Here is a 24,050-nt window from a genome sequence, read left to right as displayed (position 1 = left end):
CAAGCACATATGGAAATGAAAAATGGCCACAGACACAGGCCCTTTCCGTTCTTTTGGAAACATCCAACCCAAGGTCAGGCCTGCGTCAGGCTCCCCTTCTTAGGCCAATCCGATCAGTGTTTGCTACTTAATGCAAATGGGAGGAAATCAGTGAGAAATACTACTTACTTCCAAGGTCAGAACCCATTCATCATTGGGTTTTCTCATGTTTCGTGCAATTTTTCCACCCCAACAGTGACTGATGTGATTGTAAACCCAGATATTAAGCAACATGGTAAATTAACCATCTATCTAATACAAGTACAGTTTTACATACTGTGTGCTTTGCTACAAGTTATATATGAGAAAAGCCATTGCAGGTTACTACAAACAGGAGGCTGCCCCAAAGTCCTCTAAACTCTACCCCAACCCTCATTTAAAAAAAAAAAAAAAATCATCTTGCTTGATTCACCTTCCTCTATAAAACAGATTTATTATTAGAGTTGATGGAACAATATATACAATAATGAGCAGTCTGATAATCTCCTAAATATGATCTCTTAAATATGTTAATTCAACATTAAGTAAAACTCGTGTCCGCAGCAGAAAAACAATTTTTTTTTTAAGATTTTATTTATTTTATTTGACAGATAGAGATCACAAGTAGGCAGAGAGAGAGAGAAGAGGAAGCAGGCTCCCGGCTGAGCAGAGAGCCCAATGCGGGGCTCGATCCCAGGACCCTGGGATCACGACCCGAGCCAAAGGCAGAGGCTTTAACCCACTGAGCCACCCAGGTGCCCCTAAAAAACAATTTTTAATATATATTTGCTGAGCAGGTCAAATGTCCCAGTCTGATCCCAGTGAGCTGCCACTACGTTTGATCGGTTATAGAAAAGTTAGGTGAGGGGTCAACATGGAGAATGTGAGAAAAGAAGAAGTAGAAGAAAATTAAAAGGTTGGCCAGGCCAGAAAGCTCAATTTCAGAAAGGAATGTGGGCAGAAGGAGAGGAGGGCCATACCGTGTGGCCAAGCAGGGACATCAGGAAGGCCAGAGCAGGCACCAAGGGGCCCGAGGGGTGTCTGGTACGGGCCACAACAGGACCATAGCTCCTCACGAACCAGCCACCATCGCCAAGTTGTAGCCTGATGTTATGTGACTCAAAAAACAGACCAATGGAGTCTGCCCTGTGTTGGCTGCAGGAGCCTTGTCCAGGTCACTCACTCCTGGAGAGATACGGAAATCTCCTCAGAGAAAAGCATGACACTTACGTGAAGGACATTAAAAACTACCCCCCAATAAACCACAAAGGACTTATCATGAAACCTGAAAGCCGATTCCAAATCTCATACAAAGAAGAAAATATGTGACAAAGGCCAAGAACACCATCCCCAAAACAGTAAGTACTTACTCTATTTAGTATTAAAACACGCTTTTATAAAAACTGAAGAATCACACAATGTGGCAAGAAGCAAGTTAAATAAAAAACGGCGTGACAAGTTAATGGGCTATTATGCAACAAAATTTAGAAAAAAATATGTAAGACAATATGTTCATAATTGTGGAAGAGAGAAGGCAGCCTTTATCATAAGGGGAAAACGATACCAGACAGGTTTGACATCAGCCTGCACACATGGAGAACGTCAGCATCAAAGTCAAACTGGAAGAAAGTACGTGTAATACACGCACAAAAAGAAAACGTTTCTTTAAAAAAAGACAAAAGAGGGGCGCCTGGGTGGCTCAGTGGGTTAAAGCCTCTGCCTTCAGCTCAGGTCATGATCTCAGGGTCCTGGGATCGAGCCCCACATCCGGCTCTCTGCTCAGCAGGGAGCCTGCCTCCCCCCACCCCCCGCCTGCCTCTCTGCCTACTTGTGATTTGTCAAATAAATAAATAAAATCTTTAAAAAAGAAAGAAAGAGAGAAAGAAAGAAAGAAAGAAAGAAAGGCAGACAAAAGATGTGACGAGGAAATTCATGGAGAAAGACAAATCCTTAAAGAATGACTAGAAACCATCTTGGTCCCTCGTGATTAGGAAAATACAAATTAAAAGAGGCCCTACTCAGATGGAGGTCCGTGTTTGACGCTGCACTCCGCAGGGAGTCCGCTTGAGGATTCCCTCTCCCTCTGCCTCTGCCCCCCCAACTCTCTAAACAAACAAACAAGCAGGTCCTACTCTGCACCCACTAGATCGCCAGACACAGAAGCAGTGGGGCCCCTGGACACTGTGTACCACGTGTTCACCTACCAATCCTCCCACCCGCCACTCCATTTCCAGGTGTGAGCCCACGAGAAGCAGTCACGCGCATGCACACGGCAGACACACGTGCGCTCACCAGGCGTTTCCACAGGTAAACACAGAAACAAGGTAAACAACTGTTACCAGTGAGGCTGAGAGGACATGATGCGCTCCAGGGAAATGTTAAGTAGAACTTACAACCAATGAGGAAGAGCCACACGGGGGACTCGGGGTCACCTGCAGGACACAGTGAGCCAAAGGACATGTTAGCAGAAAGTGCAAACCATAAAGAAACACTGATGAAACCAGACTTGATCAAAATTCAGAACTTCTGCTCTTCAAAAGCCACTGCTCACAAAATGAGAAGGGCAGCTAGAGACTAGGGGAAATATGCTTGCAAAACAGAAATCAGATAAAAGACCTGTATCCAAAATATGTAACCAACTCTCAAAACTCAACCATAAGAAAATAACCCAACAAAAATGGAGAAGAGAGCTGAGCAAACACGTCACCAAAGATCTTAACTTACGGCAGCCAGAAGGCACACAAGATGCTCATGCCACCAGCGATCAGGGAAATGCTAGTGAAAAACCACAAGAACGAACAATTTACTCCAAGTCAATTATACCTCAAAAAAGATGCCTTTTAAAACCACACACACAGCAAGACATAACTACATTCCCGAGAGTGGCCAAAATTTTAAAAACTGACAATACCAAGTGTGGACAGATACACAGAGCATATGGAACCCTCATGTACTGCTGGCAGGAACGTGCACTGGGGCAGCCACTTTCAAGACAGCTTAGCAGCTTCTTAAAAAAGTAAACACACACTTACCATGTGGTCCACCTGAGTCCTGAGAATTTACCCAAGAGAAATGAAAACAAGAAGCCTTGCACACACATATTCACAGCATGCTCATTCTAGCCCCAAACTGGAAACACCCCAAATGTCCGCAATCTGGTGAACAGAGGACCGAATGCGTGCTAAGTACAGCGGAGTGTTACTCGGCCACAAAAAGGAAAGAACTCAGGAGGAGGCTGAGCTAGGTTACCGGGACAGGACAAGGGGACCTCGGCCTCCCACCAACTTACCATGGGCCTCAGGGGAGTCACGGAACTTCTCTGGGTCTGCCTTTCCTCTCAACTCCCTTAGCCCTGAAGTTGGTCAGTTTATAACCCCAGCTGGTTGACAACTTAAGTGTTCAGTAGTCACCAAGTAGAAAACAAAACAATGGCAGAGGGGAATTTCTGCTGGAAAACCAATTTAGGCTACCAGGGAGCTGCCTATAAAGATTAGCATCCCCTCACCCCCACCAGTTTAAATCTACTGCCAGACCCGTAATATTTCTTAAGCAAAATACCACTGGAATGAAGTATTTTGGCTCTGAGCAAATTCTCAAGGCCATAAAGTTCACAACCTCATTTGATGGCTTTATAAAGTGCTTGTTGGCTTGATGTCCGTAGCTCCTATCCCATTTTCGAGATTACATAGGAAGGAAAAAAGATGGAGTAGCTGCTTCCCTTCCAGATAAGCAACACTCCGAGCACTCTGAGTACTGCAGTGCGGAGCCCGGGCCACGTCCAGCCCCGCTGTCACTGGCCACGTTCCTGCAGGGTCCGTGAAAACACAGGGGGCACGTAAGGAACTTGGGAGCCCAACAGCTTATGCACAGCACATCACATTCTGAAAGAAGAAAAGTGGCTATTACTGTCACCATGCCCTCCAGACTTTAGGAATGCACTGTCATTCCCAATGTGGGACGGTCTGCTCGTCAAATCCGAGGTCTTTCTCCCAAGCACTTCACCAACATTTACAGTGTGAGAGCAGATGCCAGAAAGGAGCCGGGTATATTCCTTATACGGTGCCGGGCACTGCTGCCGAAGCACGTGGCTGAGCGGCCCACTGACTGGCACTCCCAGCCGAGTTATCCTAAAGGGCCAGGGCAGGCAACGCTGCAACTCCCCATCCTGGTCTTCCTCGGGTGCTCCAAAAGGTAGCCAGATGCAGGAAACCCAACTGTGAGTCTTTTCTCTATCCCAGCTGGCCAGGTGACCAAGCAAGTACCAGCCTCTGGTCGACTCATGCATGAAGTCAGGACAACAGCCATACCTCGGGCTAGGGCACCCCAGGGCTGTCCCGTGAGAACGCCGGTGCTCTGCAAACACAGGGGTTCTCACCCTGCTCACCGCCAGCCACCCCTCCTGTCTCCGGACAGCTCAGGCCGTGGGCACCGCAGCAGCCCCTCCCACGTGCTGGTCAAGGCATGTAGCAGCCTGACTGGCCCGAGTGGACAGCCGCGGGAGGCCATTTCCCAGGCATGTGGCTCAGTGTCTGGGACAGAAACTAAACCATGGAGGATCTCCTCAGCAGGGCTGGCGAGACCTGCAGGAAGCAATACCATGACCTCCTGCCCTTTCCTGTGCCAGCTGATAATGGGGTCACAGCCCCTCTGAATACGCCTGCTGTCTAAGATTTAATCTTTGCCACCCTCTCAGTGGAAGGGGACCAGCAACTTGAAGGTCTGACTGTCCAGTCCCAAAGCCCAGGCTCACAGGACAGTTTCAAGAAGCCAGGAAATGGATGGAGACCCTGTGGTCCAGGACATCATACTCGGAAGAAGGATGGAAGAAGACAGGCCTGTGGACCCCATCCCAGACCCCTGGGTCGCCCACCAGCACAACAGTGGGAGAAGGTGTAGCACCTGCTCGGTGTAGGACATACTAAGGCGGTAGGTCCTTAGTAAAGCCTGTGGCCAGCCAGCCAGAACCAGTTACCAAGCACCAAGGAAGGCAGCAGAAGGGCTCTGCCCTATCCCAGGACATCACACACACCCTCTTCTCCGAGATGCAGACCTGCACGGGCCTTGGCATGTTAATGGACTAGTGAGCCACGCAAACGAAGGAGTGGAATGGGAGGTTCGGGGTGTCCGGGGCTGTACAGATGGCTTTCTACGTTCCAGAGTGCATGAAAGTCAAACAGAGATGAGCCCACTGGGTGTGCCGAGGCCCCCGATCCCAGTGGGAAGTCTGGCTCTGAGGAAGCTGCCCCCAGGGGCCACAGAGGGCGAGCACTGGGGAAACATCAGCTCTCCTGGCACAGGCTCAGGGCGCCTGTGCTGTGGGAAGTGGCCACACAGGGTCCCATAGGCCTATCCAGACGGATAGTCCCGGGAGGACAACACAGTGGTCCAAGTGGGGACAGAGGCTTCTCTGTTCTTCATGTGGATTCCAGAGGTTGATCCTGGAGCCAGGGCAGTGGGGGGACAGCACAGTACTTTTCCATGAGCTGCCAGGGTAATAGGATGTGCTCTCCAGGCCCGGCCCACCCACCCTCCTTAAGATTAGGTGCAGCGGTCAATGTTCTCTCTTTAGAAAACTGCCTGACATTGCTTTTCCATAATTTCCCATGAGAACCACAGAGTAAAGAAATACTTTTATTAGGATAGCCCAACGTGTGTCCTCCCAGAGAAGTCTCCACTTCCCCGGGAGACTGACAGTATAAGAAGGGGTCTTCGGGACACAAGCCTGCAAACACAGCACCTCACTGGGAGACCCACCTAAAAATCCTCCGGGGGCCTGGAACTCTTTGGGGCAAACAAGCGCCAGCTGCCTGAAGGTAGAAGGGCTGCGACCCCTGCTGGCCAGTCCCGGTTTCGCACTCACTCTCCTCTGCAGGCCACAAGTGGGTTTCAAAGCCCACTTCCTGCTCCTTGGCTGGGCCAGCCTGACACCAAGCCTCAACACCCAGGGACAAAAAAGGAAGCAAAAGTGCACGTGCCTCTACCAGGAACCTCCTCCACTATGTTACAAACCAAACAAAAATCTAATCATCAAAAGAGAAACAAGAAGCTCCTCTTCTGTTTGGAATATATGTAAGTACAATATATATGAGAACATATATGGAATATATGTAAGTACAATCAACATGTACTTTAATAACAAAAAACAATCACATACTTAAAAAAAAAAATGACCTGAACTTAACACAGAGTATCACCTTGCATCTTATGCAGAAATTCTAACCCATACCGGCGTCTACCATAAACCCACACTGTCTGTGGGTCCCACCAGCAAGCAGAGATCAAGAAAGGAAAGCTGGAAGTTCTGTGACAAAATTAAAAACTCACCAAGTATGAGGTTTATTTTATATTTTAAAGATTTATTTTTTTATGTGTGAGACAGAGCAAATGTGTATGTGTACAACTTGGGGGGGGGGCAGAGGGGAGGGAGCAGGACAATCTCAGGCAGACTTTGTACTGAGCACAGAGCCCAATGGGGAGTTTGATCCCAGGACCCTGAGATCATGACCTGAGCCAAAACCAAGAACCAGATGCTCAACTGACTGAGCTACTCAGGCACGCACCCCTGTATGGGGCTTATTTTAAAGAAATTAAAGGAGTCTAGGGCACCTGGTTGGCTCAGTTGGTTAAGCATCTACCTTCGGCTCAGGTCATGATCCCAGGGTCCTGGGATCAAGTCCTGCATTGGGCTCCTGCTCTGCAGGGATCCTGCTTCTCCCTTTGCCTCACTCTATGTCTCTCATGAATAAATAAATAAAATCTTAAAAAAAAAAAAAAAAAGAAAAGAAAAAGAGAAAGAAATAGGAGGACTTTAGAAGCAGCAGGAAAGTATCCTAGAAAGAGCCCAAGAAAATCATGTGTAACTGCGGCTCTGTAGGAACCAGGGGTGCACTGAAGCACTGAGCAGCAGCTCGAGGAGCTCTCCAGACGCCAGCTTCCATCTGGGAGCCGGAAAGCGGAAGAACAGACCCAGTCAGGGCTCAAGCGGCAGAGCACAGAGCCTAACAAGAATTGGCCCGGGGGGGTCACGGGTCTGTGAAGAGCCCGCAGTCAGAGCAAGACGCAGGCGCCACTGATGCCAGCCAGGTTCCCGACACCGACACTGTGTGAAGCGCCACACTTCCACACACAGGAGCAGACTGGCCTTGCGATCCGATGAGCTGCCACATTTGGTAGGTTCTCTGCCAAGAGCATGCAGGAAAAGGGTACCCGGAAGCAGTGAGGGTCCTGCTCCCTGCTCACCCCCACACCTCCCGGGCCCCACGGCCGCAGCTGAGCATCTTCTCTCCGCACACACCCCCACTCACCTGGGCACCCCCCCCAGGGCCCCTGGACTGCTACGGCCACGGGGAGATGAATGAGCTCACAGCGCCTCTCAGAAGCACAGAGATGCCTCAGTGGATGCAGGCCTCAAGTGACCTGGACCAACAGTCATCAAAGCGGCCGCACATACCCTGAAGGACACTGAGACTCGCCCGGGCAGCCGCGTGGCACAGGTGGTCTCAGGAGCGCACTCCCAGGGCCCTAAAATGCCACTAGCAGTCATTCTGAACCTGCTCTGAGAAAAGGCTAGAATGGCCCATAGCCAGGAAGTTGGCTGGTTGTCAGGTGGACCCTCCTCTCCTCCTCCCCCTGCACAATGGTCCTTTCCCTGTTTTGTGGAGAAAAAGCCACCTGCTGGGGCGCCGGGTTGAGCATCGGATTTCCACTTGGGTTGGTCATGATCTCAGGGTCGTGAGCTCCTCGTGGAGTCTACTTGGATTCTCTCTTTCCCTCTCCCTCTGCCCCTTCCCCTGCTCATGTGAGCATGCGCGCTCTCGCTCTCTAAAATAAATAAATCTTTTTTTAAAAAGCCACCTGTCACCTCAGTCTTACCAGGGAACACTGCTGAGGGCATAAACACCTTGGGGGCACTAAACAATGACAGAATTTGAAATACTGGTGTTGCAGAAGTCAACCCCAACTACCCCAGCAACACATCCTCGACCGAGTCTGGTGGTTTCCAATTCTTTCTTCAGGAGAACTGAAGAAGGATCTAGTCAAGTTGTCATCTAATGGCAGATCTTTACAAATAAATTTTGATAAAATGTGCCCCAAATCACATTAACCGTCTCTGAGTTTGAGGATTTAAGAATGCCGTTACGACCAAACTTCCATCTTCACTCACTGATGTGAACGAGGCTGTTCAGGGCTTACAGGCAAGCGTGGGAAACAGGACCAACACCCACACTCAGCTTTGTCCCACTCGAGGAACAGGGACGCTCACCCACAGACGCATGAACAGTATGTGCAACAATTTGTCAGAACTTATAATATCTTATGCCATTTTGATCATCTGCATGGTAGGAACTGTAAAGACCACTCAATAAAGAGAAATGTTAACACTCAGAACGTGGTTGTAACAGAAAACAAATTTAAATGCACATACCTACTTTTGTGGCAGACTTACGTCATGCTAGACATGAATATTTTTATGTTATGATCTGAATTTCTGAGTACAGAGTCTCAGGCCACGTTCCATGCATCCCCCGAGGCGTCCCTCCTTGTGCACGCCGCGCCGGCCCACCCCTGAGAGCGCTGCTCGAAGGGCCAGCTCCAGCCCGCGCCGCCCTGTCACCGTGCCACCACCGCGGGGCCAAGCCCATCCATCCAGGGCCCTTTGCAGCACGGCACCCCAAAGAGCGGTCTGCAGATCAGGCGGCTGCTCAAACCTAAATTTTGCTGACCTCTTATTTGTTTTACAGTGCCCTCTAGAAGGCACCGAGTGTGTCCACATGTCCCGTGTTCCATCCTCTGCTCCTCTCGGACAGACACCAGCAATCCAAGCCCCAGCTGCCTCCCCTCCCGGTGAAGAAACGAGGTGAGGCCGCCACGACCCCACGTGCGCCTACCTCGGCGTGCGCTTGCTTGGTCCCCGGCATGGCTTCGGGTGCCAGTAGGTTCTCTTTTGCATACGCCTTCTTCAGTTTTTTCTTCTTTTTCTCTGTCACTTCAGTAACTTTTCTCTTCTGTTTTGCCATCCTGCAACAGAGAAGGCGACTTGCTAAAATACATGGGAAATAAAAGGTCTCGGGCTCTGGGACATTTTAAACAAAGGAGGAAGAGGGCTCTCCCACTGCTGAAGAAGTACAAAGGTATTTCAGAAAATACGGTATATACAAATTAAAACAAAGTCAAATCCCCAGTTCTCCTTTCCCATCAGCTGGAGAAGCTGCAGCCTCAAAGGCCGCAGGTGACCATCATGTACCCTACCACTAGGGCATTCAGTCACCAAGGGGTGGAGGGGACCACGATGTGTCTGGGATGGCCTCCTTGGATTGTGAAAGAAGTATCAACCAGGGCCACACAGAAGGAAGGACACACAATCTGAGAAGCGTCTGATTATGTCTACTTTCTCAAGCACAGTAGTATCTAGAATTCCATGTAGAAGAACAGGAAGAAGCCTGTGAATTCTAAAACCCATTTCATTTTTGCAATTGTGCCGCGGGGGAACCAAGAACTAGATGAAGTACCAGAACCTAGAAGCATGTCAGAGAGGTCAGAGTGGACAGCCCTCCACTGAGGGGAACTGGCTGCTGCCGGGACCTCTGAGAGGACTCCTCTGAAGGAGGAAGTCTGAGGGAGGATGTCTACGGGGAGGGGATGTCTAAGGGAAGGACGTCTGAGGAGGACATCTGAGGACGTCTGAGGGAGACATCTGTGGAAACGACATCTAAGGGAAGACTTCTGACGGAGGATATCTGTGGGAAAGACATCTGAAGGAAGAGGTCAGAGAGAGGACCTCTGAGGAAGGACCTCCAAGGGAAGGCATCGGAGGGAATTCTGAGGGAGGGACATCTAAAGGAGAGACATCAGAGAGAGGATATCTGAAGGAGGGAGGTCTGAGGGGGGACATCTGAAAGAGGGATGTCTGAGGGAGGAGGTCTGGGGGGGCACAACTGAAGGAGGGACCTCTGAGGAAGGAATTCTGAGAGAGGGACATCTGAAGGAGGATATCTGAGGGAGGAGATCTGAAGGAAGGACGTCAGATGAAGGGAGATCCGAAGGAGATGTGTGAGGGAAGGACATCTGAGGGAGACATCTGTGGGGGAAGCATCTAAAGAAGACTTCGGAGAGAGGACATCTCAGGGAGGTTGTCTGTGGGAAAAACATCTGAGGGAAGAGGTCAGAGAGGGGACCTCTGAGGAAGGTCCTCAAGGGAGGGCATCTGAGGGAGGAACTCTTAGGGAGGGACATCAGAGGGAGGACATCTAAAGGAGGGATGTCTGAGGAAGGACCTCTGAGGGAGAGCCTCTGAGGGAGAGCATCTGAGAGAGGAATTCTGAGGGAGGGAGGTCTGAAGGAAGATGTCTGAGGGGGAACATCTGAAGGCAGACATCGAAGGGAGCCATCTAATGGGTGGGGAAGTCTTGGGTTGGGGGGGCATTTCTGGGAGAATTTCTGAGGACAGACCTCGGAGTGGTGAACCAGACTGATTCTTGGAGGGAGCTGTGGGGAACTGAACGAGCTCCTGCTGCTGCAGTGAAGGCCACTGCTGGTGGCACTGACTGGAACAGCTAGAGCAAGAAGTGCCACCACCCCCGCTGCCCATCCCACCTCACCCCCACCCACCCCACCTGTTCCAGTCTCCCCATTGCCCTCTTTGGGTGGAGCCAAAAAGGAGCTGAAAACAGAAAAGCACTTTGCAGAGCACCACAATGAGGAGTGTAAAATGTGCTTTTGGAGCTGAGATGGTAACTTAATAACCAGCACCTGCAAACATTTACATACTGCTTTTCATACATGTGGTTTTTAGTAGAAACAACCCAATCACACATTAATAAAGGATTAAATAAACAGATCAGAATAAACCAGCAAAATGGAAATCAACTTGATAATTAAAATAAATGAGATAATGTTACAGATACAGAATGGAAAACATAGAACACAATGTTTAGTATTATACAATTTCATTTTTAAGAAAATAATACTGGGGGGCACCTGGGTGGCTCAGTGGGTTAAGGCCTCTGCCTTAGGCTCAGGTCATGATCCCAGGGTCCTGGGATCGAGCCCCACATCAGGCTCTCTGCTCAGGAGGGAGCCTGCTTCCCCCTCTCTCTGTCTCTGCGGGCCTCTCTGCCTACTTGTGATCTCTCTCTGTCAAATAAACAAAATCTTAAAAAAAAAGAAAAAGAAAAAGAAAATAATACTGGGACGTCTGGGTGGCCCAGTTGGTTAAGCATCTACCTTCGGCTCAGGTCATGATCCCAGGGTCCTGGGATCCAGCCCTGCATTGGGCTCCCTGCTCAGTGGAAGTCTGCTTTTCCCTTTCCCTCTGCCTGCCACTCCTCCTGCTTGTGTTCTCTCTCTCTCCCTCTCTCTTCTGACAATAAATACAATCTTTTAAAATTTTTTAAAAATATTTTAAAAACAGTAATAGAACAGGTATATAAGACAAATACACAAAAACATATATACACACACTTATGTATACATACATATAAAATGTCTGAAGGATATAAACAAAACATTTACCTTTATTTATATCTGGGGGTGGGGTTACAAGGAACTTTCTATTTATTTAAAGCTTAGTTTTTGTTTTTAAGGTTTTATACTTGGAAAAAAAAAATGAAGATTACTTTTTAATACCAGTCCTTCAAAACTCTACCTACAAGGCCTACTAATACCAACTTTTATCCTAACAAATTATAGAAATGTATTTCATTTTATTTATCCTAAACTCACTCCCAGTGACTTCATCCTCCATATTCTGGATTTTACACACACACACACATAATACATGTATCTATTGCATACTTATGTCTATATTTTTTTTAAATTTAATTTTAGACATGCCGTTCAAGGCTGTGTATATAGGTAAAGAGACAGAAACCCAATGTTATCTTGACACCAGAATTCATTTTAGACTCTATCAAAAAATATTAAAAATATAACTCACTCAGCAAATATTTTTTGAGAGCCAGTTCTGTGCCAGGCACTGTGATAGATGCTGAGCACAAGCAGCATGGCAAATAAGAGCCTTGATTTCATGAAGCTTCCCTTCTAATGGGAAAGACAGACCTACGTATTTAAGTAAATGAGAAAACACTTTTACATGGGGTTGCCAAGAATATAAAACAGAAGAAAGTGAGCACAGGGGACAGACAGGCAGCAAGACAGTCACAGTGGCAGGAGGCCTTCAGGAGGCCAGTGAAGGACAGAGCATGTAGCACAGGCAGAGCTAGGCGACCAAGAACTGGGTGTGTCCTCTCACTGTGAACAGATGTTCCGAAATGTAAATTTCCCCCCAAAGCAAAACTGCTTCCACGGAGACATAAGGGGACAACTACATGAAGGTATTAGCTGGTAGAAGTAAGTGTGCACACACCGACACCCAGCAATCCCAGCAATCACACCGCTCCTGTGTCGTCACTTGCCGGTTACTCTGTCACCACCTGCAGGGTGCTGAGCACGGGCCATGAGCTGCTCTAGGCTGGGCCAGGCTGTCCAAAAGACCTATCCACACACAGTTCACATGCTTATGGGGGGACGCAAATATAGGATACATGAGAAGATGGTGAGTGCTACCCGAAGGCAAACAAAAGTGGGAAAGCATTCTGGGATGGGCAACTATAGAGTGATCACAATGTAAAGGGACTAGAAGCAATGCAGACATGAAAAGCCCAGATTTGGGTTCTAAATAGCATTCTCCATTTTAAAAAAGGGGTGCAGGTGGGGGTGCAGAGCTCCTTAAGATTCCTGGTCTGGAACAAGTAAAGTGTTAAGATGAACCTGGGATATCAAGCTGTGCCGAACACCCAGGAAACAGGTGATCATAGGGCCACATCCTAGAGGACACAGCGCCAGCATAGAGGGCTCCCTCTGCCCCATTTGGGGCTGTGACTGATTACAGCACAATGAAAGCGTTTTACTGTTGTAGAATCAGAAAAATTCCAAGCTCCACAGTCTTTAATTAAGCCTTATCTAAAAAAAGTATTCAAAGCCAGAGGCTACAAATTTCAATTAGCAGTGTAATAAGAAATCGTGAAAGAACAAGAGACTGTTGACACAAGGGCTTTGAAAAGACAAAGGACTCTGTCAGCCAATTACCTCATTGGAGAAATAAGGAAAGTTTAGCAAATATTTACATACCAGTTGCCATAAAAGTTAAGTTAAATCTTTATTCATTCTGTAAGTTATCATTAAAAAGTTTAATCACTAAGTCTATTTGCTAAAAAGAGAAAAAGAGTTTTCCATATTATAAAAAGGTTTCTTTTAATAGTTCGAAGAGACGGAAATCAATGTTTGTTACAGAAAACGACATCTCCTTACATTTATGGTGATTTTCAACAAGGGTGCCAAGACAATTTAATGGGAAGAACAGACTTTTTAACAAAAGGTGCTGGGACACCTGGACTTCCACATGCAAAAGAATGAACTGAGAGCCCTACCTCACACCAAACACAAAAATTAACTCAAAATGGATCAAAAACCTAAATGTAAGAGCTAAAACATAGGAGTAAATCTTGAAGACCCTGGATAAGGCAACAGACTCGGGTATGACACCAAAAACATAAGAAGCAAAAGAAAGAACATAAATTGTGAACTCTTCAAAATCAGAAAATTTTGTGTTGCAAATGATGTCAGCAAGAAAGTATAAAGACAATGTCAAGAATTGGAAAAAAATATTCACAAGTCATGTAACTTAAAAGAGACTTGTGAACACCATGTATGAAGAATTTTTATATCTCAACAACAACAAAAAAACAGTCCCATTTGAAAATGGACAAAGAATTGAATACAGATTACCCCACAGATGACATACGAATGGCCAATGAGGACAAGAAAAGATGCTTAACATCATTCATTGTTAGGGAAATGTAAATCAAATGACTTGCCACTTCACAGTCACTAAGTTGGCTATAAGCAAAAAGACAGATAATCATAAATATTGATGATGTGGAAAACTCGGAACCTTTCTTCACTGCCGGTGGGACATAAAATGGTACAGCCATATTGTACCACAGCTTAGTGGACCCTCAAAAAGTTAACTGTGTTACCATATGACCCAACAACTCCACCAAAGAAAATGAACACATCCACATAAAAATTCAAACGTGAATGTTCATAACATTAGTCATAACATCCAAAAGGTGAAAACAACCTGAATGTCCACAACTGATAACCAGATCACAAAATGTGGTATGCCCAGGCAATGGAACATTATTTGGCCAAAAAAAGGGTGGACTGAAGCACTGACTGGATAAATCTTGAAAACATCCTGCTATGTGAGACAGGCCAGTCACGGGATACTACAGATTGTATAACCTCGCTTATATGAAATTTCCAGAATGAGTGATTAGAGAGACAGGAAGGTAGCCTGGTGTTCGCTCGGGGTGGGGGTGGGGGGACAGGGGTAGGGAGTGACTGTGAACAGTACTGCATTTCTTTTGGGAGAAGGAAAATATTCTGGAATCAGGTTGCGGTGATGGTCACAGAACCCTGTGAACCACTAAAACACAGAAAGAAAGAAAAAAAAAACCCCTCTAATCTCTCACAAATGATCTGTAATGAATTAAACTACATGACGCCCCTGTACCAGTTTTCCTTCTTCCTTTTTTTGCCCTTAGCAGTAACCCTATTTCAGAGCAGCCATGAGGGGCGCGAGAGCGTGTCCAAGCATCCAGCACAATCAGAGCCAACAAATGCTCCTCAGGGTCCCCAGGAGCTGCCTGACGACACCCAGGAAGGGTGCCGAGGAAAGCAGCCACGGTGGAGCTTCACTGCCTTCCTCCAAAGCCGGCAGCAGCTTAGTGGCCTGGCGCCCCGACCTCAGAAAGCTCGAGACCCCTCCTTCGTGTTTCTTTTTCCTCACAGGCTTTTCTTAAAACATCTAGCTGCTCATAAGGCTTCGCCAGTGTTAAGTTCTCCCCTTATCTAGGGGCCGGGAGGAAGGTCACATGGAGGGGGTAGGGGTGTCAGGAAAGCTATTCGTAGCAACGGTGGCCGTGAGCATCCACCTTCACCCAGTGCTCACTGCGTGCCAGGCCCTGTGCTAAGTGCTGAGGGCGGCACGCGGGTGAGGAAACCGGGGTGCACCCATCAGAGGGGCGGACCAACAGATGACGCCTAACACTGGTAAACCCGAGGCACACACTGTGCTCTGGACGTCTGGAAGTGATCCCAGTTTGCAAAGCTGACCGAGGACAATGCTTGCCTCTGAGGCGCGGCCCGGCCCAGCCGTGGGCTGCTGTTCTTTTCCATCTCCCGCTACCGCTGCAGGTTTCCAGCTGTATGCACGTATTACTTCGCTAATTGCATAGGTTAAAAATGCCTTTTTTTATATAAACGATTTTTGAAATTCTATTATTCAGGGTTAGCCAGAGAATGATGAAAAGGCCATTATCATGCCTACTGACAGGATAATAAATTGGCACAGTCCTTTTAAAAGGCAATTTCATAACATTTATCAAGTGCTTTAGCCTGTAATTCCACTTCTAGAACTTATCCTGATGAAATAATCATGGACTGAGATTCAAATATAAGGACGACAATGGCACTGTACAAGGAATGATAACGCCTCTTCAATTAAAAAGCGGAAAACCCCGTAACTACCCAACAATAGGGGACCGGGCAAATGAATGACTCATTCACACACAGGAGCATGGCTGCCTGAGCACACCAAGCACTCAGTCATGGCAGAAAGAGCTCAGGGTACAACATAAAGGGAAAAGATGGGCGGGAACCTACATATGTACAATGTGACCCTCCTTTTGTAGGAAAAATGATACACACATATGTACGAAGAAAAACACTAGAAGGAAATACATTAAAATATTAACATTTTGGGGCACCTGGGAGGCTCAGTCTTTGGGCATCTGCCTTCGACTCAGATCATGATCCCAGAATCCTGGGATTGAGCCCCTCATCGGGCTCCCTGCTCAGCAGGAATCCTACTTCTCCCTCTCTCTGTGCCCCTGCTTGTGCCCCCTCTCTCCCTGTGTGGCTCTCTCTGTCAAATGAATAAATGAAATCTTTAAAAAAAAAAAATTAACATTTTAGAGAGTCAGAATTACAAGTATGGTTTCCCCCCCTTCTACTTTTCTGTAATTTCTACAGCAAAAGCAGAAACACAACCTTTCTTTTAAAATACCAGCTCAAAAGTCTTCAGGGGAGCAAAGAAATCCTTCCACCAGCAGAAAGCTGAGGACCCACATCAGACACACAGAGACCAGCTAACCATCTGGGCTTGGCTACAGTCACTAGTCAGGAAGTGTCAACGCCAATGAGCTGAGGCTGCTGGGTCTCCAGGGCTGAAAAGAAACTCCACAGGATCTTTACAAAATAAATCAGCCTATAGGCAAAGAGTCTTCTTAAATCTGAAATCCCCACCCATAGCCCCTAATGCCCTCCTCTCACCCAGAGCATGATACCTCTGATGTGTCCTGTCAGGCAGGCTGCAAGGAAGGGCCCCTGGAGGAAGGAGGGTGTGCACCCTCACAATCCACAACCCTTGAGGAAATCTGTCCGGGGAATCCAGGAGCGGAATCCCAGCTCCTGTGCCGGGACTGGGACTTTGCTCTTGTTCATTCTGATCCAAGACTGGTCTGCATTCTGACTTGCCCACACAGAACAGCCTCTGGATTTTGCTCTCCTGGTACTTACCCTCCCCTCTCCCTCCTCCAAATGCCAAACGTGAAGCCCAGTTACTACAAATGCTCCAAATTTCTCACTTACCAAGCCCCTCTTTGCAGCTCACCACCCCAGCACCCCAGGTCCAATAATCCTTCAGCCTCACCAGTGATCCCACCACATTTCCCCACGCCAGCCACTCACCTGGACAAGCCTCTCCTCTCAAACTGCCAAGGTCTTCTCCCTTCTCTCACAGGACCTTAATTCCTGATCACAGAGGAAATCAAAGCAACTGGAAGGGAGCTTCTGCAAGCTCCCACATCTAACCCTCCACCCTTTTCTCCTGTTACAATGGATCCTGTCATTTTCCGACTGAGGCCAAACCCTCCATTCTGGCGCTAGGTTCCATGCCCTACCAATGCAGCCACATCACTGAGCAATTCCCCTCCTGCACGGGTCCAGCTTCCCTTCTACTCAATCAACCAAAATTTCCCACATCGTAAAAACTCTCTTGATCTCACATGCTCTTTACCCCGTTTCTGCTTCCTCCTGCTCAAGAGCCACCTACCTGCACTGCATAACCCCTTCCCTCCTATTCCCTCCCACACCCTTCCCACCAGGCTTCCGCCACTCTTCAGCTGTTCTCAAGATCACCAACCACACCATAAGGACAAAGACTCTCTCCATGATCCAACTGTAGCCAGGCTCCTCTCTCCACAGGTCCTGAACCTTGGCCCTCAAAGACTTGAACAAAACACTAATACAGTTTCTAACAGCTCCAGGCCCCATCCCTATGATGACCCTAGCACCCTTAAAAAAGTGCCTGCCTGAGAAAAGTCAATGCTGCGACACCCGATGATGGGGCCTCATCGGACAGCTCTGTGGAAGAGTAGGAGCCTACCTTTGACAAGTGCCAGTTAGCAAACCCACATGGGTTTCACACAGACCAACACCCCTTCCCCGGCTTTTGTAGTTTTTCACTTCCTAAGTCTACTGAGTGCCGCTCCCCCTTCCCATCCCTATTCCCTCAGTCACCTCTGGACAAATCCAAGGTGAATTCAGTTCAGGCAGTTCTTATCCCTACTGCAACAGTTATTACTGATTAAAATCCAGCCTTACCTCTTTAACTACAGTAAACTACGGTCCGGCTTGCTCCTCGCAGACATGAAACCCCATGGCAGATTCTCAGCACTCACCTTACTTGACCTAACAGCAGCATCTGACAGCTGATGATCACTTCAGTCTCCACATTCTTTTTTCCTCTTGGCTTCCAAAGAGACCCCACTACCACCTGCTTTTCCTCCTACCCCTTCACCTCCCTGGCCCTGGGCACTAAAGGGCTCCAGTCTGTGAGCCCAGTTTCCTCTCTGCCTACATTCATCTGCTAACTGATCTCAGCCTGCTGTGCTGCTCTAAACACCAAGTATCCGTAGTTGACCTGGCCACCTCAAACTTCTCTGGAAACTGCACTAGTGCACTGTATCACCTAATACAGTGTGATACACTGTATCACTGTATCACACACCATCTCAAACACAAGGCATCAACATGGATACTTCTTTTTTTTTTTATTTTTTAACATGGATACTTCTGATGGTCCTCCACAAACCCATCTTCCTGTGCATTTGTCCTCTGAACAAACGGCCATCTCGGGAAATCCAGATTCTAGCTCAAGCTAAAGACTGTGGTGTCCCACGACTCCAGTGTCCCTTAGCCCAGCTTGCCTGTCTCTAAAGCACGTCCAGAGGGCAGTGACTCCCTTCCACTCCCTGTACCACTACCACCCTCCCATCTGCGTTTCTCAAGAGCCCCCGCCCCTGCCCCTCCAGTCCATTTCCAACACAGCCTGCGGAATACCTCGGAGAATGCCCAAGTCAGGCTCTGCCCGACACCCTCCCGAGGCTTCCCACTGTGCTCGGGGAGGAGTCCACGACCTCACCTAGGCCTCCGGACGCACGTGGCTGCCCGACGTCCCCCCTGTCCCCCGCCCTCCGGTCTGTGCCCTCGCCGCAGCGGCTGCAGCTGCGCCCGGAGCCCCTCCATCCGCCGTGTCTGCGGACACCGACGTGGCCGGCTCTCCACGCCCACCACCACCTTACTTATTAATTCTGTCCCCGCAGAACGCGAGAGTCCCAGGTGGCATCGTTCCGCCGCGAGCCCTGGCCTGGGGCAGGCGCACGCGCCGCAGCCCACCGCACGCTTTAGTCAAAGGGCGGCTTGTGGCGAAAGGAGTGACAGGCTCGGGGGGGCACGGCCCGGGGCAGCCAGCCGCTCGATCCCCGCGCACCGTCTGCGGGACTCCACCAGTCCCTCCCGCCAACCGCCGAGTCTCCGCACCCACATGGAATCCGCCCCGCGACCCCCAACCCCCGACCACGCCACGCTCACCTACCTGCGCGTGGCCGCCGCCGCGGGCTTCCGGCAGGCGCACAGCCCTAGTAACACGGTCCCGCCCTCCGGAACGGCGTAGCCCATTGGCCGAGACCCGCCTCCGTCTGCCCGCTGGCCAATGGCATACGGCGGCCGCGAGGGGGGCTGGTCCAAGTGCGGACGCGGGCTGTTGGCGTCATCTCTGGGCGCTGCCTGTTGCCGGGAGCCTCGAGTTGCCTAGCAACGCCCCATACGCGGGCAGCCAGGGCTGGGGCGCCGCATCCTATTTCTGGCCGCGGAGGCCCGCGGACCCCAGGTGGACCGCCCGGAGAGGTCGGTCTGCGCGCACCAGATTCGTCTTAAACGCAATTCATTTGTATGAACTGAGGATGATGCAACCATGGAACTGTGCACAATGTTTGAACACCGCACGGGTGAAGCCCCGGGGATGCGGTCTTCGGCTTAGGGGTCTCCCGGGCGGCCCCACGTGGCTGGCAGGTGCCCGAGTGGGGTGACTGTCGCTGCCTCGGAGCCCCTGGGGGCCTAGGAACGGGAGCGGTGGGAGCAGGCGCGGTTCTGCGGTGCCTCCACTGCTTCCAGGTGCGAGGGTAGCTGCCCGCGCGCGCAGGTTCGGCTCGGGTAACACGCCACCTTCACTCCGGTGCGGTGCGGTGCGGGTGCGGTGCGGGTGCAGTCGCTCCCCGCCCTCCCGCTCATGCCCGTGTGAGCACGTCCAGCCTTGCTCACTTCAGGAAAACCGTCCTGTTTTCAAACTGCCCCGATGGCCTCGCAGCCACACGGCCAAGAGTTTTCCTCCCATAAGCTTAACAGCATATAATGTAATGTAAAAGTATATAAATGTGTAATATATTGTTTAGTTTTGCCTTTAAATAAAAAAAAGGAAAAGCTCTGATAATGATTCCCGTCAGCCTCCCATTGAGAACAAGTAAAAAAAGAAGAAGAAGAAGAAGAAGAAGAAGAAGAAGAAGAAGCAGCAGCAGCAGCAGCAGCAGCAGCAGCAGCAGCAGCAGCAGCAGCAGTAGCAGCAGCAGCAGCAGCAGCAGCTGGCCAAAATATAATCGCTTAAAAATAATTCTGTTTTAGGGGCACCTGGCTGCCTCCGTCAGCGGAAGATGCCCGTCTTGATCATGAATGATCATGGGGTCATGAATTTGAGCCCCATGCTGGGTACAGAGATTACTTTAAAAACTTTAAAAGAAATGCTGGGGGCACCTGGGTGGCTCAGTGGGTTAAAGTCTCTGCCTTCAGCTTGGGTCATGATCTGAGGGTCCTGGGATCAAGCCCTGCATCAAGCTCTCTGCTCAGCGGGAAGTCGGCTTCCTCCTCTCTCTCTGCCTGCCTCTCTGCCTACTTGTGATCTCTCTCTATCAAATAAAAAAAAGAAAAGAAAAAAGAAATGTTGTTTTGTGCCATCACAGTGAAATATTCTGATGGGATAAAAGGAAACCCAGAGTACTACCCCCGACATTAACCAACATTTTCCACTCAGGGGTCAGTTGGTTCTGGAAGAGCCAGCAGAAAGGCTGAGAACCGGAACAGAGATTGACAGCTTGGTGGGCTAGGGCTCCTAAGGGGTAGGGTTCTTGTAAATGTCCCATCTTTGAGTTGAGACCCTGCACAGTTACACTGTAAGAGTGAATAGGACCAGAGTAGACCAGGCTTGTAGGGACTTCATAAAATCCAGATTAAATTCACCCCAACTTCTGAAACTGCATTCAGGTGATTCAGGGTTTACTGTTGATGCTGCTAGCCTGCTCAAAGAAAAAAGGCTAAAACCTCCCTAGAAGAAAAGTATAGTGTTTCCGTAGTCCAAATTGTAATTACTCACATTATGTCCAGCATTCAATGGGAAACAGCCATGTACACAAGGAGACAACACAATGTGATAGGAAACCCAGAAAAATAAGATACCACTTTCACCATCCAAGGGACTGCTGACACATTCACCAAATGTTGTAACTTCAGGGGTTTGAAAATGACCTGCTCCTGAGGGACAGCTCTAGTCACATCCTCAGATGATGTCCACAGCCAGGTGCTCAGTCTCTAAGGCAAGGTAGCACATCCAGAGCTGCTTAGGATGTTCTGTAATTCTCTGCAGCAGAGGGCATGGCTTTGTGCCAAGCTCTAGGAGATGGTGCGAGGGACCACACACACACACACACACACACACACACACACACACAGAGTCTCAGATAAGTACATACCACTCTAGCTCTTTTGGACCTTCCAAATTATGTGGCCCAAGTGCAGGACAGCTTGCGCCACAAACTGGATCTGGTGCAGAACCTTCCTTTGCTTTGGGCCTCACTCAACACCAACAGACTTCCAAGCTTCCCAGTAAATGAATAGTGGTCATATTAAATATAGTCTATGCTGCCTCCCAAATCCAAAAGGCAGAAAATTGTATTTTCTATTTCTGCATAACAAATGAACACAAAATTTAAAACAATAAATTTAGCAGCTTCATGTCACAGTCTCTGAGGGGTCAGGAACACCCGTGTGCCTTAGCCCTGTGCCTCTGATTCATGGTCCCTCACAAAGTTGAAGTCAAGGTGTCTGCCAGGGCTGTGGTTTCATCAGAAGTCTTGTCTGGGGGACAGTCCATTTCCCAGCTCATACGAGGCTATTGGAAGGATTCATTCTCCGAGGGTCACTGGGTTTAGGGCTTCAGTTCTCACTGGCCATTGGCAAAAGGCCTCCCTAAGGGGTCATGGGGACCCCTGTACAGGGCAGCTCATATGGCAGCTGGCTTCCCTGGGGCAAGTGGACAGGAGGGCACGTAAGAGGGAAGCCACAGGCTCTTTGAAACCACATATTGTGTGATTCTATTTACATGAAATGTCCACAACAGGCAAATCCAGAGACAGTAAGTAGATTAGTAGTTGCTGGGGGCTGGTGTTGTGGAGAGAATGGGGAATATTAATGGGTATGAAGTTTCCTTCGGGGACACTGAGAATGTTCTGGAACTATATGGTTGTGGTGATTACCCAACACTGCAAAGGTACTAAGTGGTACTGAAGTATCCACTTTAAAATGGTTAAAATGGTGAATTTTGTGGGTTTCTTATCATGAAAAAAATTGTGTTTGTTCCTCCATAAATGTGGTTATTCACGTCAAAAATGGCTGTTTGTTGGTGTCCGTGTCTCTCCAGTCGCCGGGCTCCCCAACCCCTGCAGTCTTGCTGAACTTTGTTGAATCTGTGAAACAATAGCAGGAGTCCAAACTGCACAAGGGCGCCTGGGTGGCTCAATGGGTTAAGCCTCTGCCTTTGGCTCAGGTCATGATCCCAGGGTCCTGGGATCAAGCCCCGCAGCGGGCTCTCTGCTCAGTGGGGAGCCTGCTTCCCTCTCTCTCTCCGTCTACCTCTGCCTACTTGTGATCTCTCTCTCTGTGTCAAATAAATAAATAAAATCTTAAAAAAAAAAAAAGACTGCAAAAGAAAGTATTCTATTGCTTGCAACCCTCTACCTCATTCCCATCCACCCAACCTCACGTAGGTAGCCAACCTCATTAGTTTCTGGTTTATCCTTTCTGAGCTTCCTCTGGCAAAAATAAGCAGGTGTGTGGATATTTCTTCCCTATACCGAAGCCAGCACTGCGCACATTCCTCTGCACCCTGCTCCTTCGAGCCAACAATCCATCCTGGAAATCTTCCATTAGTTTACAGGCATCCTCTTATGCTTTCCTACAGGTTGGCGGGGCCCCGTGGGTGGACTGACTGGGGCTCATTTAATCAGCGTCCATACACGGGCATTCAGTCTCCAGCTCTGCGATTGTAAATTGGGCTGCACTGAACAATCGTGCACACTTGTATTTTACTGTTTGTGGTGGTATGCCTTCAGGGTTGACTCCTGGGGTGGACTGCCAAATACCGTTTTGCTGGGTATAGCCAGATCTTCCTTCATAATGGTTGACAATTCGACATCCCCACCAGCAATGTGTGGACATCTCTCTTGCTTACAGCCTTATCAATAGAATATGCCATTCGAGTTTGGATTTCTGCTCATCTAATCTGAGAAACGGGACCTCAGTGTGGTCTTAATTTGCATCTTTCCTAATTCAAGTGAGGTGGAACATCCCTTTCTATATCCCAGGATCATATTTATATACTCTTACGTCACTTCATTCTTCACGCATCTTCCTATCTGCTTTTTTTTTAAACTATTTTCAACTCTATTTTTTGAGATTTTATTTATTTATTAGAGACAGAGAGAGAGCACGAGCAGGGAGAGAGGCAGAGGGAGAAGCAGAAGCAAACTCCCTGCTGAGCAGAGAGCCTGATGCGGGGCTTGATCCCTGGACTCTGGGATCACGACCTGAGCTGAAGGCAGACACTTAAGCGACTGAGCCACCCAGGCGCCCCCTACCTGGTTTCTGATCTTTTTTCCCCTTAGTGTGTCCATTCTTTATTAGAGATATCAACCTTCACCTGTGATGTATGTGCAAATACCTTGTCCTTGTCTCTCACCTGTCCTTCGCTCTCCACCATGCAACCGTGCTTTGACACTAACAACCCTTTCCTTCATCCCTCTGACTTTTGAATCACTGTGGGGAAGACTTTCCCATACACAGTTTTGGAGAAATTCACCCAAGTTTTCTTCCCATACCCTGTTTGGCTTCACTTCTTACATTCACATTTCTGATGGGGGTCTCTCTGTGTGTGTGACTTAGGGTATAGACCCAGTGTGACCTTTCTCTAAGTGGCGGTCTGGTTGAACCAACACTGCTGTTCAAAAAACCCATCTTGGTTCCACGGACTTGAGATACACCTTTTTTTTTTTTTCATAAGATTTAATTATTAATTTATTTTTATAGGAGAAAGAGCACACACACAGGAGTCGGGGAGGGAAGGGCGGAGGGAGAAGCACACTCTCCACTGAGCAGGGAGCCCGAGGCGGGGCTCGATCCCAGAACCCTGGGATCTTGACCTGAGCCGAAGGCAGACCCTTCACCGACAGAACCCCCCACATGCCCAAGATACACCTTTTATCACACCTGAGTTTCCACACGCACTTGGGTTTCAGGGTTTCCTG

General features: G+C 48.7%; 1 protein-coding gene across 1 annotated transcript in view; it reads right to left on the bottom strand.

The window, feature by feature from the left end:
- Positions 1-18,866, bottom strand: part of CUNH7orf50 (chromosome unknown C7orf50 homolog) — a 124,069-nt gene extending 105,203 nt beyond the window's left edge. Inside the window, exons 1-2 of the mRNA XM_032872833.1 lie at positions 18,726-18,866; positions 8,907-9,036 (exon numbers count right to left, since the gene is read on the bottom strand). Of these exons, the coding sequence (XP_032728724.1) occupies positions 8,907-9,036; positions 18,726-18,769 (174 nt within the window). The 5' untranslated portion in view covers positions 18,770-18,866. The remainder of the gene's footprint in view (positions 1-8,906; positions 9,037-18,725) is intronic.
- Between the last annotated feature and the right edge of the window lie 5,184 nt (positions 18,867-24,050).

The sequence above is a fragment of the Lontra canadensis genome, unplaced genomic scaffold (assembly GCF_010015895.1).
Source record: "Lontra canadensis isolate GAN:19392208 unplaced genomic scaffold, GSC_riverotter_1.0 scaffold45, whole genome shotgun sequence".
Lineage (NCBI taxonomy): Eukaryota > Metazoa > Chordata > Mammalia > Carnivora > Mustelidae > Lontra > Lontra canadensis.
The sequence above is the reverse complement of the archived record's forward strand: the minus strand, read 5'-3'. Positions and strand labels throughout refer to the sequence as shown.